The 12,355-nt window shown below is 39.6% G+C and overlaps 1 protein-coding gene across 1 annotated transcript in view; it reads left to right on the plus strand.

Moving 5' to 3' along the window:
• PDPR (pyruvate dehydrogenase phosphatase regulatory subunit) overlaps positions 1 to 12,355 on the plus strand; it is a 200,297-nt gene that overhangs the window by 67,039 nt on the left and 120,903 nt on the right. The window contains exon 4 of the mRNA XM_033941677.1: positions 6,264 to 6,345. Coding sequence (XP_033797568.1) covers positions 6,264 to 6,345 — 82 coding nt within the window. The remainder of the gene's footprint in view (positions 1 to 6,263; positions 6,346 to 12,355) is intronic.

The raw sequence follows: 12,355 nt of genomic DNA on the forward strand, positions 1-12,355 counted from the left end.
CTGACGGAGGCCTATTTACACATTCCCATTTTTCCGGACCACCAGAAATATCTGAGGTTCCAAGTCTTGGGGCAACATTTCTAGTTTTCAGTGATGCCCTTTGGGTTGGCAATGGTACCCAGGATCTTCACCAAAGTGTTGGTGGTGATGGCCCATCTTCGCATCATGGGTGTCCTGTTTTACCCATATCTGGACAACTGGCTTATCAGAGCTCCCTCGCAGTCCAAAGGACGTCAGGCTGTTCATCAGGTGGTGCAGTTGCTACAGTCCCTGGGCTGGATGATCAACTTCAGGCAAGATCTAGAATACCTGGGAGTTCGATTTCACACGGGACAGAACAAAATGTTCCTGCTTGTCTTCCATCAGGAGAAGCTTTGACAAGTTATCAGGGATCTTTTGGCCACTCTGGTCCCAATAGCATTCTAGTACCTCCTGGTTCTGGGGACCATGGTGGCAACGATTGATGTGATTCCTTGGGCCAGAGCCCATCTGCGTCCGCTACAGGGTGCTCTGTTTCGCGCTGACACCCCCAGTGGGACCCTTATATGCACCCCTGCCCTGGATGACTGTGGCCTAGAACTGTCTTGCATGGAGGTTCTGACACATCTTGCTATCCAGGGACTTTCCACTCTGGATTTTGGATTGGACGATTCTGTCTACGGATGTGAGCCTTCAAAGGCTGGGGAGTGATGTGTATAACCATCCCTATTCAGGGCCAGTGGGCGCCCTCAGAGTACAAGTAGTCCATCAGTCGCTTGGAGCTTCAGGCGATTTGGCTGCTTCTTCTACGCTTCAAGAATCGCCTCTGTCATCAAGCTGTCCACATCTTTTCGAACAATGCCAAGGCAGAGACTTATATTAATCATCAGGAGAGCATGAGGAGGCCCTCACTGAGCGTGGAGGCTCAGTTTCTCTTCTTGTATTGTTTTTTTTGGGTTTTTTGAAACACCCTTATAGTTTTCTTTGTTTCCCACACCGGATGCACGTTTGCACTTTATATTTATTAATCAAGGTTTTATTTAGACTGTTGTCTAAGTGCTAGTCACTCATGAATATCTGCCCGGGGCTTTTGGTTACTCGTGGGGATAATTGAGCCCTTACTGAACTCTCTTATTTCCTTATTTAATTTTTGAGCACATTAATTGATTGAGCCTATAGTGCAACTGCTTATCCCGGTGGGGGTCTAACATAGAAAATAATTTACCAATTATTTTGTATTTGCGTAGTCTCTTGGCACAACATCATATACCATTTCATTTTCACCATGTGGTTTGCAGGAATGTCAACTAGGGGCTAATTTTGATGTTTTGGCTAGACTTTGGTCTGATGATCTCCAGAGCCAATTATCTACGCAACAACTGCAAAGAGATTTGAAGATGGCTCTTAAACTGACATCCAGTGTTACACATTGGGAACTCCAGCATGAATTTTTTCTTCGTCTTTATATTTCACCTACACGATCTTATCGGATGATGATTAATCAGTCTCACAGCTGTCTCAAATGTTTGCACTCTTATGCATCTTTGGGCCATCAATTTTGGTCTTACCCTACGGTCCTTTAGTTTTGGACTACTTCGGGACAGTTCATATCATCCATATGAAAATCTCGTCAGATTCCAACTCTGCAAGTTCTCTTTGGACATTATAATATTATCTCTTCTAAGCCAAAGGGTATAACAGCTTTTGTGGCCCGTTTAGTTCTTTTGGGTAAGAAGACTAATTTAAATGCTTGCTTGACCCCGGACTCTCCATCTTTTGTTCATTGGTGCTTCATTATGATTGTGCAAGCCTCTTTAGAGCATCGCAGTTTTATGGACATTAACTCACACCAGGGTCATTGCTTTTGCTGTATTTGGGAGCCTTTTTGGATGGATCTCACACCATGTTCACAGTAGAATGTTGAATGCTTAATGTACTTTTCTCTGTTATTGTTTTATGTTTTGCGTGATTGGTAATTCTGTTTTAGAGGTATGGATGGGTGGGTAGGGGGGGGAACAATTATTATTGTGGTTGAGAGATGTAGACTTTGCTTTGTATGATATTTCAGTTGGTTGAAAAGTTAATAAGAAATATTTTAAACACAAAATAATGAAAATATAAAATAAAAGGTGTGTGGGTGGGGGGTCATTCCACGTAAAATTGCCACTAAGAGGATATCAAATACGGAGAAAACTGCTTTAAAAACTTGAATAAATGCTGCCAATGCTACTCATTCCATCTCTTGCAAACATTATTTGTTCCAAACTTAAAATGCTTGATCCTTAAAAATTGGCTGTAGGGTAGATAAAATTGTGCTCTTGAATTTAATTACATAGCTAAAGATATTGTGTACATTTTAGGAAAGCACTAGCATATTAAGAGTAATACTGAAGCCTTTTCAAACAAGCAGCTAAAAATAGCATTTAAAAGGAGTAAGAATTTAAAAGATCTCTTAGTCCCTTCAGTGGTTCCAAGACTTTTTTAAATGAAAGAACCAATAATTAAAGGCTACTATCCTTGCATAGACTGTTTGTTCTGTTATTAATTCCACAACTAAATCTGTCACATCTGTTGATAAGTAAACAATTTACACTAAGACATTTTACCAACTGTAAGGCTAAAAAAACGTATTTATGCTAGCTGCGGCCCTTGTGGGCTCATATACATTGGAAAAACAGAGCATGTATTGAAGAACATATTTGTTGAACACTGTAGTGCTATTTAGCAGAAAGTATTTAGAGAACCTTTGCGTGGAGCATTCTATTCAAAGAAACCATACATTTGAAGAATACAAACTTTTTGTATTAAGGAAACGAGTAATTCCACTGGGAGGAGGGGATGTTGATAGTTTATTTACTAGGGTAGAAGAGAAGTTCATTTTTGATTTTGATACTGTGTGCCCTAAGGGTCTTAACAGAGAACTTCAGCTTGATGTATTTTTTTTTTCCCCAATTCTTTATTCATTTTTTAATCTTACATCAAGTGTATTTTTATAATGAAGGTATTGGGCGGCATTCTTGTATGTACATCCCTGTTTGTGTGGACTCTTCTAATCCGGCACCTTATTTTTTAAATGCTGCTATTTGGGATAAATCTTTTTGTCACTTCATGCTTATCTTTGAAATATGATTTTTGATCATTTTGTTTGTTTTGTTTATTTGCGACCTATTTTCAATTTTACCCTCCCCACCCCCTCCATTTATAAAGCCACATTAACTAGTGTTTATCACCGGCCCCAGCAGTAAAAGTTCTGGCGCTCATAGGAATTCTATGAGCATTGGAGCTTTCACTGCAATGGCCAGTGATAAAAACCCTAATACTGTTTCTTAAAAAGTGAGGTTAGTGTTTTTATTACAATTGATTATAAGACTAATTCTTCACAAATAAAATATATTACTCTGAAATAGAGAAATATATTTTATAAAGAGATCTTAGTCTGGGGAAAGCTCTGCCTGTTTGAAAGCTTAGCTGTGTATAATATATATATATATATATATATATATACCATATATACTTGAATATAAACTGAGATTTTGGGGCCGTAAAAATGGCCCAAAAATGGGGTTCTCGGTTTATATTCAAGCCTCTTTGGATGATGGTGCTCTTTTTTCCTCCCCTCCCCACCCGATGACCAACAATGCCAGATGCCTGGCACTGCTATCCTCCACCCCTTTCCCATGATCGGCACTGCTAACCTTTATGAGATCATTTTTTCTTTTTTATCCCTGCTCCTAGCTGTGTTAATCTTTTATATGTTTTTCTATCCTATAACTATTGTATTTCTTCCCATTCTTCTCTCCATGTTCCCGTTTGTTTTCCCACATTGGAAATTTATGTCTTATGTACTTGTTGTTTTGTATTTTATATTCTCGTACTGTTTTAACCTGTATTTTATATACTTGAACTTCGCCTAGAAATTTATTGATAGGCAATTATATCAAATTTTAATACTTGGAAACTTGAAAAACTATCTCTCCCCCCTCCCGATGACCTGCACTGTTATCCCTACTGATGATCATTGCTATCTCCCCCACCCGCCCACCCCAATGACCGGCACTCCTATCCTCCACTGCCCGCTCCCCCTGCCCCAGACCGACTTTGCATTTAGTCCCGATGCTTCAGAAGTCGACTCTTGCTCTGTGCCGCCCTTTCTGGGATTCTTAAAGGGAGTCCAGCAAGCCTTGAGCATGAACAGGCACTTAAGGCCCTTCACCAGCCTGGCTCAGAGCATCGGTGTCAGCTTCCAGAGCATCGGAACTGTAAGTGCGATGTCAGTCTGGGGCAGGGAGGAACGGATAGTGAAGGATAGGAGTACCTAAGACGGTGGTCTCCTCTGTACTTTTCTTTTGCCGTAGTCCACCCCCCTCTGAAGCAACTTTCTGTTTCCGCTTGGATGGACCATAGCAAAGGAACGGTGTAGAGGAGGCCACAGGCAACAGGAAGGAGATAGTGGCACATGGATGGCAAGAAGGGGAAGAGATGGGGCACATGGATGGAGGGAAGGGGAAGCGATGGGGGCACGTGGATGGAGGGAAAAGAAAGAGTTGGAAAGATAGATTTGAGATGAAGGCAGAAAAATGGAAGAAAACTGAATATGAAAATCAGTACCAAAGAAGGATGTAGTGCAAAAAGTGAAGGAGAGGAAAAAAAAACCTGCAAATGCATAAGGAGGCCTTGGAAACAGAGTTAAGAGCACAGATGGAACAAGATGACCAGAAAAATAAAAATCAAAGTTAGGAAAATGGTTTTTAATTTTCAATTAAGTGATTGAAATATGTCAACTTTGAAAATTTACATCTGTTGTTTTTATATTTTGGACTGTTCGGGAAGAAATGAATTTCTTTCTTTTTTTTAATAATTTTTATTGAGAAAGCAGCCAATACAGAAATGAAAAAATATGAATCATTTTGCAAGGGGATCCAACAACAGTACAAACAATCCAGGAAGGGGAACAAGAAATACAACAGTGAATCAGCAGATGAAAGTGATCAACATAAACTACGCCCACAGGAAAACAAGTGCATCAACAATCCGTTGTTAAACTAAACAGAGCCTCTCAGGAGAAAGGCCTTACAGAGAGCACAATGAAGTCACCCTGGAGAACTAACCATGGCTGCAATAACCTTTTTTTGAAAAATGACACATCCAGATCCCTACACCCCCCCCCCAACCATTCCAACAGACAGCATCCAATAAATCACACCAGGTTCAGTGCTGTTTGCCTACTCTCAAGCCAGTATGGTTGGAGTATGCATGTGGTATGTCAGGGGTATGCATGTCTTTCTGTTTCTCTTGTGGTGTACTATGTATAGAGTCCGGCATATTAGGGTTTTATTTGTGTACAATAGTACTTTTAGTTTGTGGGTTTGTATTTGAAAATTGTTTTTATTTTTTGTTTTCTGCATGTGTGACTGAGGCCAGGTGTTCTGGTGGGGATGACAACACTCACATTCCCAAATTTCTAACCTTGGTTTATATTCGAGTTATTTCATACCTTTAGTTAGAGGCAGGAGGAAGGCCTTCTCCTCCTGCCTCTCCTAGGTCCACCCTTTGCCTAGTACATCCTGGGATGCTCTGGGAGGGGCTTAGTTACCATATAGGGAGTTCTAAGGTGACAGGAATTTCAAGCAGAGAGCAGGCAGCATGTGTCAGCTTTGGCCTGTAGGTAGTCAAAGATGAGCAGAATTTCTTGTCAGAGTTTTATATATATATGTATCCACTTCAACCACAGAAGAAGTTTCCTGGTTCTTGAATTAGTCTAAATCTGCTTCCAAGTCTTCTCATTGTGGATGTTTTGTTGGTGGTTCAGCAATTGGTTGCACCTAGGCTACAGCTTGATCAGTTGTCAGTGTTTGCTATCTGTTTATGGCACTGTTCCACCCTTCATTTTTACAATTTTGGAAGTAATATTGCTGAGGATCAATTTCAGTTTTTGAAGGCTGTCTTAAGAGCTGTAATAGTGGACTTAATATCCCCAGCCTTAACCAACTCAGGAAGTAGAATTCCTAACTTGGGGATGGAACAAGGACTTTGTGCAATACTGTCACTAAGCCATCAGATTGGCCCTAGAGCACATTGCTGGTAAATTTTGCACTATTCCATGTACTTTGTTTCAAATATTGTGTTTGATCTGCAAGTTAGTATGAAATGCCATGTGATGTGATAAATTCATGTAAACCTCTGAGCTCCCCTGGGAGAATGGTATAGAAAATTAAATAAATAAAACAAATGAGTTCTGCCTTAGGTAATTTTGAATAGCATTAATGGTGGTTTTTTTGTTACAGGTTACACTCAGACTGGCTCCATTTTCCTGGCTCAGACACAAGACCGGCTTATTTCCCTCAAGCGCATCGTCTCCAGGCTGAAGTATGTGTGGATTTTATTTTCCTTGTGACTTAGCAGTTTCCGCCTGCCTTTTTGTGCTTCTAGCTCAATCAGAACTGACCTCTATTGAGCTATGGTGCCTGAGCTTTCATTCACAACTGCTCAGAAACATTTTCCCTAATTTTTTTTTTTTTTAAAATCTTTATTCATTTTCAAAAATTACAACAAGTGTACAACAATCATTCATAAATATCTTAATTAATCACTTGACATTCTTATTTGTAATATTCTAAATAGATAATTATATAAGAAGCCCACCCCTCCCACCCATATACCAATAAATAACAATTATCAATTATTATCCTTCATAATCCCACCCCCCCTTATCTTGTCCAATATTTAGGTGTTTAAGATGTCTGATCATCAGAATAAATTGTCAATGGCCCCCAAATCTTTTTAAACTTATTATAATTGCCTTGTTGTAGAGCAAATACCCTTTCCATTTTATAAATATGACACACTGAATTCCACCAAAAAGTATAATTCAATTTAGTATAATCTTTCCAATTCCCTGTAATCTGCTGAATGGCAACCCATGTTAATATTAATAAAAGTTTATTATTATTCGCTGAAATTTGGCTTTTAAATCTCATTGAAGTACCAAATAATATAGTATCATATGAAAGGGCAACATGATTTTCTAACAATGAATTAATTTGGGGCCAAATTAACTTCCAAAAGGCATTTATACAGGGACAAAAAAATATCAAATGATCTAATGTTCCAACTTCTAAATCACAATGCCAGCATCTATTGGATCTTGAACTATCTAACTTCTGTAAACGAACTGGGGTCCATAAAGCTCTATGCAACAAAAAAACCCAAGTCTGTCTCATAGATGCTGCCCTTGTAGTTTTTATTCTCCAAGACCAAAAAAATGGCCATTGAGAGGCAGAAATTTGATGCCCAAGCTCAATGCTCCAAATGTCCCTAAGACCAGTTCTTTGTTTTTAATTCAAATATCCATATATCAATTTATACCACTGTGCGGCTTGGTGACCCAAGAAATCCGCCTGAAAGCACAGGAATTCAAAACTATACTGAGAATTAAGAACTGTCCATTCAGGGAACCCTTCCTGGATGGCCTGCTTCAACTGCAACCATTTAAAACTTTGTGAATTATTTAAACCAAATTTATGTTGCAATTGAGAAAAACTAAGCAATGATCCATTTATAATCACATCATTCAAAGTCCCTAATTTTATATCCTGATTCTAAATATTAGCCTAGCGCTTTTCATCCCTCTCCTGGAAGAACATGTAGCCAGTCAGGGTTTTCGGGATTACCACAATAAGCAGGTCATTTTAGGAACAGCTGAACATATAAATAGAGGCATTTATATGTATATATTGCATCCACTTGTAGGCAATTTCATAAAGCTGCTATTTACAGATGGAGATCTACACCTACACAGATTTCAAGTGGACAAAGTAGGAACTTGTTTTTGGTGTGGCTTTGGGAGAGCAAAATATCTATATATACATTTCCCATTTTAAAATGGGAATATACATTTATGGAGAAAATGTTGGATTTGTTTTTTTACCATTTCAGTCATGCATGGATTTTTTAAAATGCTTTTTTTGACTAGGGTTTTACACAAGGGATTAAATTAGTAATTTTCCTTATCTGCCTTTGTTTCAATCTCTAAAATAAAAAAATACAATAAAAATTGTGGCCTCAGTATTTAATTGATGACATTTTTATGTCTAGGTTTGTAAAATGGATAGGCTACATGTGGAAGTGGCACCACTTACATATGGAAATAGCAAAATCCCACCTCCATGTGGAAATGCTGTCTCAACTGCTCATGGTTTCAACACATAAAATTTGTAAAACTGCCCTAGTTAGTTAAAACTACATGCACTCTTACATGTCATTAAATGTATTTCATCCTTGGCAGAGGCTTTGTGAAATACCTCCAGAACCAAGTACATCCAAACATGGATCCAGTCTCAGCATTCTATAACTGTAAAGGGCCTTTAAATGTACTTGTGAGAAATTTGCATTGAAATAGCTTGTGATTGAACAGCCATAGAGTCATCTAACCTAATGGTGGCTTCGCAAAGAGTCATGCTTAAGAACGTGCATAGGGTTCTGGCTTCCACAGCAGCTTACAACTGCTTCCATCTTTCTTACACCCAGGGTAATCTCCAGTATTGATCTCTGTGTACCCCAGCGATTTCCTGCTTCCTAAATGGAGACAGGAAGTGCCAAGCTGACTGTTGCAGTTCAGTCATTACTGGCATCACCAAACTGCACCTGGCTGGTTTTCCTCTGCATTTCTCAAAGGATCTTCCAGAGAAAAATGCTACTCAGGGCTAAGCAAAGTTTCCTTCATTGGAAATGGCAACTTGCCTTCCCCCATCAGTCCTCTCGGCGAACACATGTTCCCTGATAATGAATAACCTATCCATCAGACTAGCTAGCAGTTAGAAATAGATAATAGGGAAAACAATAAAGCCTAGGGGATTCCAAAAAGAAATTAGGCAAACTAATGTCAAAGGCCTAAGCATCTGCTATCTTGCTTCCATAATGATTTAGGGAATTTGAATTTTGCCACCATCATTGACCTGGTTGGATTTTACTGCTACAGCTGTTATTTCTGTAACACTGCTAGATTAGGGATAGTCAATTCTGGACCTTGAAACACCAGTCAAGTCAGGTTTTCAGGATGTCCTTGGTATGCAAATCTATCTCGTGCATATTCATTGTGGATAATCTGAAAACCTGACTTGCCTGGGGTTCTTGAGGCCTGAAATTGCCTACTTCTGTATTAAATGTACACAGTGCTGTACATAAAACATGTAAGAGAGTATAAGCTCTGCAGCAGGGGCTGTCTATTTTGTGGTATGAAACTTTTTCTGATACACAAAGGTGCCATTGGCTCTAAGGTAAGAATCTCCTTGACACACAAAGTGTACATCCCTTGGGATTCAGCAGGGCTTCACAGAAGAGCAAAATAAATAAATGAATGAAATTTAAGCTTTCATTTGATAAAACTGTATATCAGCCAAATCAACAGCTTCCCTATAAAAACATAAAATAGACTAACAAAGCAATTTTTGCACAAAAGATCCAGACATGTTAAATTGATACCAAGAATGCTTTGGCATGGCAAAGGATAATTTTACAACCAAAAGTCTATAACACCTCAGAACCTAGAATCAATAGTGAAGCTTTGACTAATTTCTTCATATTTAAAATTAGACTGATCACTAAACTTTTGAGTGAATTGATAAATAAGCTTTCATAGACTGACCTGACGCTTAATTTGGGATAATTTTCACTTGGTAGATAAACAATTAATTAAGTTAATCAACTATTGCAAGCCTTTGTCGTCCACTTGATCCTTGTCTTACCAATATTAAAATTCTAAAGCAGACATGGGCAACTCCGGTCCTCGAAGGCCGGAATCCAATCGGGTATTCAAGATTTCCCCAATGAATATGCATTGAAAGCAGTGCATGCAAATAGATCTCATGCATATTCATTGGGGAAAACCTGAAAACCCAATTGGATTCTGGCCCTCGAGGACCGGAGTTGCCCATGTCTGTTCTAAATGCTTAATGTTTTGTTTAATATAATCAATGCATTATTAGCTGAGGGATGCCTGCCCTCAATAATGAAATGGGCAGTGCTTTACTTAGTACTCAAGATAATATCTTTAAATCTATTAGGTTTTTGTAACAACCGCACTTTCTCCAGTAGAATTAGTGGTTGAACAATTAGTCTTAGTTCAACTACATAATGTCCTTGAGGATCTCAAATTTCTTAGACTCTACTTAAATGTTATGAAGTAGATGATACACCTCACCAAATTAACTTGAGACAAGTTACAATCAGATTAATATATAACTCCTAAAACAGAAAAGATTTGCTATATTTATTATGTTGCTATACTGCTGTACAGCAGAATTAGAAAAGATACAGTAAAGGGCAATCAAAATGAGAAATGAGATGTAATGACTTTTCTTTTTTCCTTTCTTTTTTCAGTGCCTCCGCTGGGTCAGACCAGCAGTCCGCTCACATGGCGGCCCAACAGGTCCAGGACCTGTGTAGTAATCCTCTATCCATACCCTTCGATCCCCTTTTCCTTCAGAAAATTGTCCAATCCCTTCTTGAACCCCAATACCGTACTCTGTCCTATCACGCCCTCTGGAAGCATATTCCAGGTGTCCACCACCCGTTGGGTGAAGAAGAACTTCCTAGCATTTGTTCTGAATCTGCCCCCTTTCAATTTCTCCGAATGCCCTCTCGTTCTTGTAGTTTTCGAAAGTTGGAAGAATCTGTCCCTCTCCATTTTTTCTATGCCCTTCATGATCTTGTAAGTCTCTATCATACCCCCCTCTAAGTCTCCATTTCTCCAGGGAAAAGAGCCCCAGTTTCTCCAATCTTTCAGCGTATGAAAGGTTTTCCATACCTTTTATCAATCGTGTCGCTCTCTTCTGAACCCTCTCAAGTATCGCCATATCCTTCTTAAGGTACAGTGACCAATATTGGATGCAGTACTCCAGATGCAGACACACCATCGCCCGATACAGCGGCAGGATAACTTCTTTCGTTCTGGTTGTAATACCTTTCTTAATTATACCTAGCATTCTATTCTCTTTCTTAGCGGCCGCTACGCACTGTGCCGACGGCTTCATTGTCTGGTCCACCATTACCCCCAAGTCCCTTTCTTGGGTACTCTCACTCAGTAACAGCCCTCCCATCGTATAGCTGTATCTTGTGTTTCTGTTTCCTACATGCAAGACTTTACATTTCTGAACTTCATCTGCCATCTCGTCGCCCACTCCCCTAGTCTGTTCAGGTCCCTTTGTAAGTCCTCGCAGTCCTCTTTAGACCCAGCCCCACTATATAGTTTGGTGTCATCTGTGAATTTTATTACATCACACTTCATCCCTGTTTCTAGGTCATTTATAAATATATTGAGCACCAACCCCTGCAGGACACCATGCGTGACCTTCCTCCAGTCCTAGTAGTGGCCCTTCACTCCTACCTTCTGCTTCCTATCCACCAACCAATTTCTGATCCATCTGTGTATGTCTCCTTCCACCCCATGGTTCTTCAGTTTCCGAAGGAGGCATTCATGGGGTACCTTGTCAAAGGCTTTTTGGAAATCTAAGTATACGATGTCTATGGGGTTCCCTTTGTCCATCCGTTTATTAATTCCTTCAAAGAAGTGCAATAAGTTCGTTAGGCATGATCTTCCCTTGCAGAAGCCATGTTTGCTTGTTGTAATAAGATTATTCCTTTCTAGATGCTCTTCAATGCTATCTTTTATCAGTGCTTCCGCCATTTTCCCCAGGACCGAGGTCAGACTTACCGGTCTGTAGTTCCCTGGGTCTCCTCTTGATCCCTTTTTAAAGATGGGCATAACATTGGCTGTCTTCCAATCCTCTGGGATCATTCCTGTTTTCAGGGATAGATTACAAACTTGTTGTAGTAGTTCCGCTATTTCCTCTTTTAGTTCCTTCAGAACCCTAGGGTGGATTCCGTCCGGGCCCGGCGATTTGTCGGTTTTTAATTTTTCTATCTGCCTGTGTACGTCTTCAAGGCTTACTTCCAATGATGTTTAATTTTTCTGCTTGGTCTCCTTTGAAAATTTGTTAAGGTTACGGTATGTTGGTTGTGTCCTCTTTTGTAAATACTGACGAAAAGAATATGTTTAGTCTTTCCGCCACTTCTCTCTCCTCCTTCACCACTCCCTTTCTATCTCTGTCATCCAGCGGTCCTACCTCCTCCCTAGCTGGCTGTTTCCCTTTAACATATCTGAAGAATGGTTTGAATTTCCGTGCTTCCCTATGAAGAAAGGCTAGAGGTTCAGTAGTTCTGGCCTAAGTGTATCTGACATTCTTTAGTTGTGCACACTTTCAGAGTGACTCAATGCCCTACTCCTTCTCCTGTAGTTCAGCATATGCGGACTTCTATGATCTATGGCCCAGAAATAACAAAGAAAAATGACAATTTAATCATGATTTTATAATGCGTG

Source organism: Geotrypetes seraphini, chromosome 4 (assembly GCF_902459505.1).
Source record: "Geotrypetes seraphini chromosome 4, aGeoSer1.1, whole genome shotgun sequence".
NCBI lineage: Eukaryota > Metazoa > Chordata > Amphibia > Gymnophiona > Dermophiidae > Geotrypetes > Geotrypetes seraphini.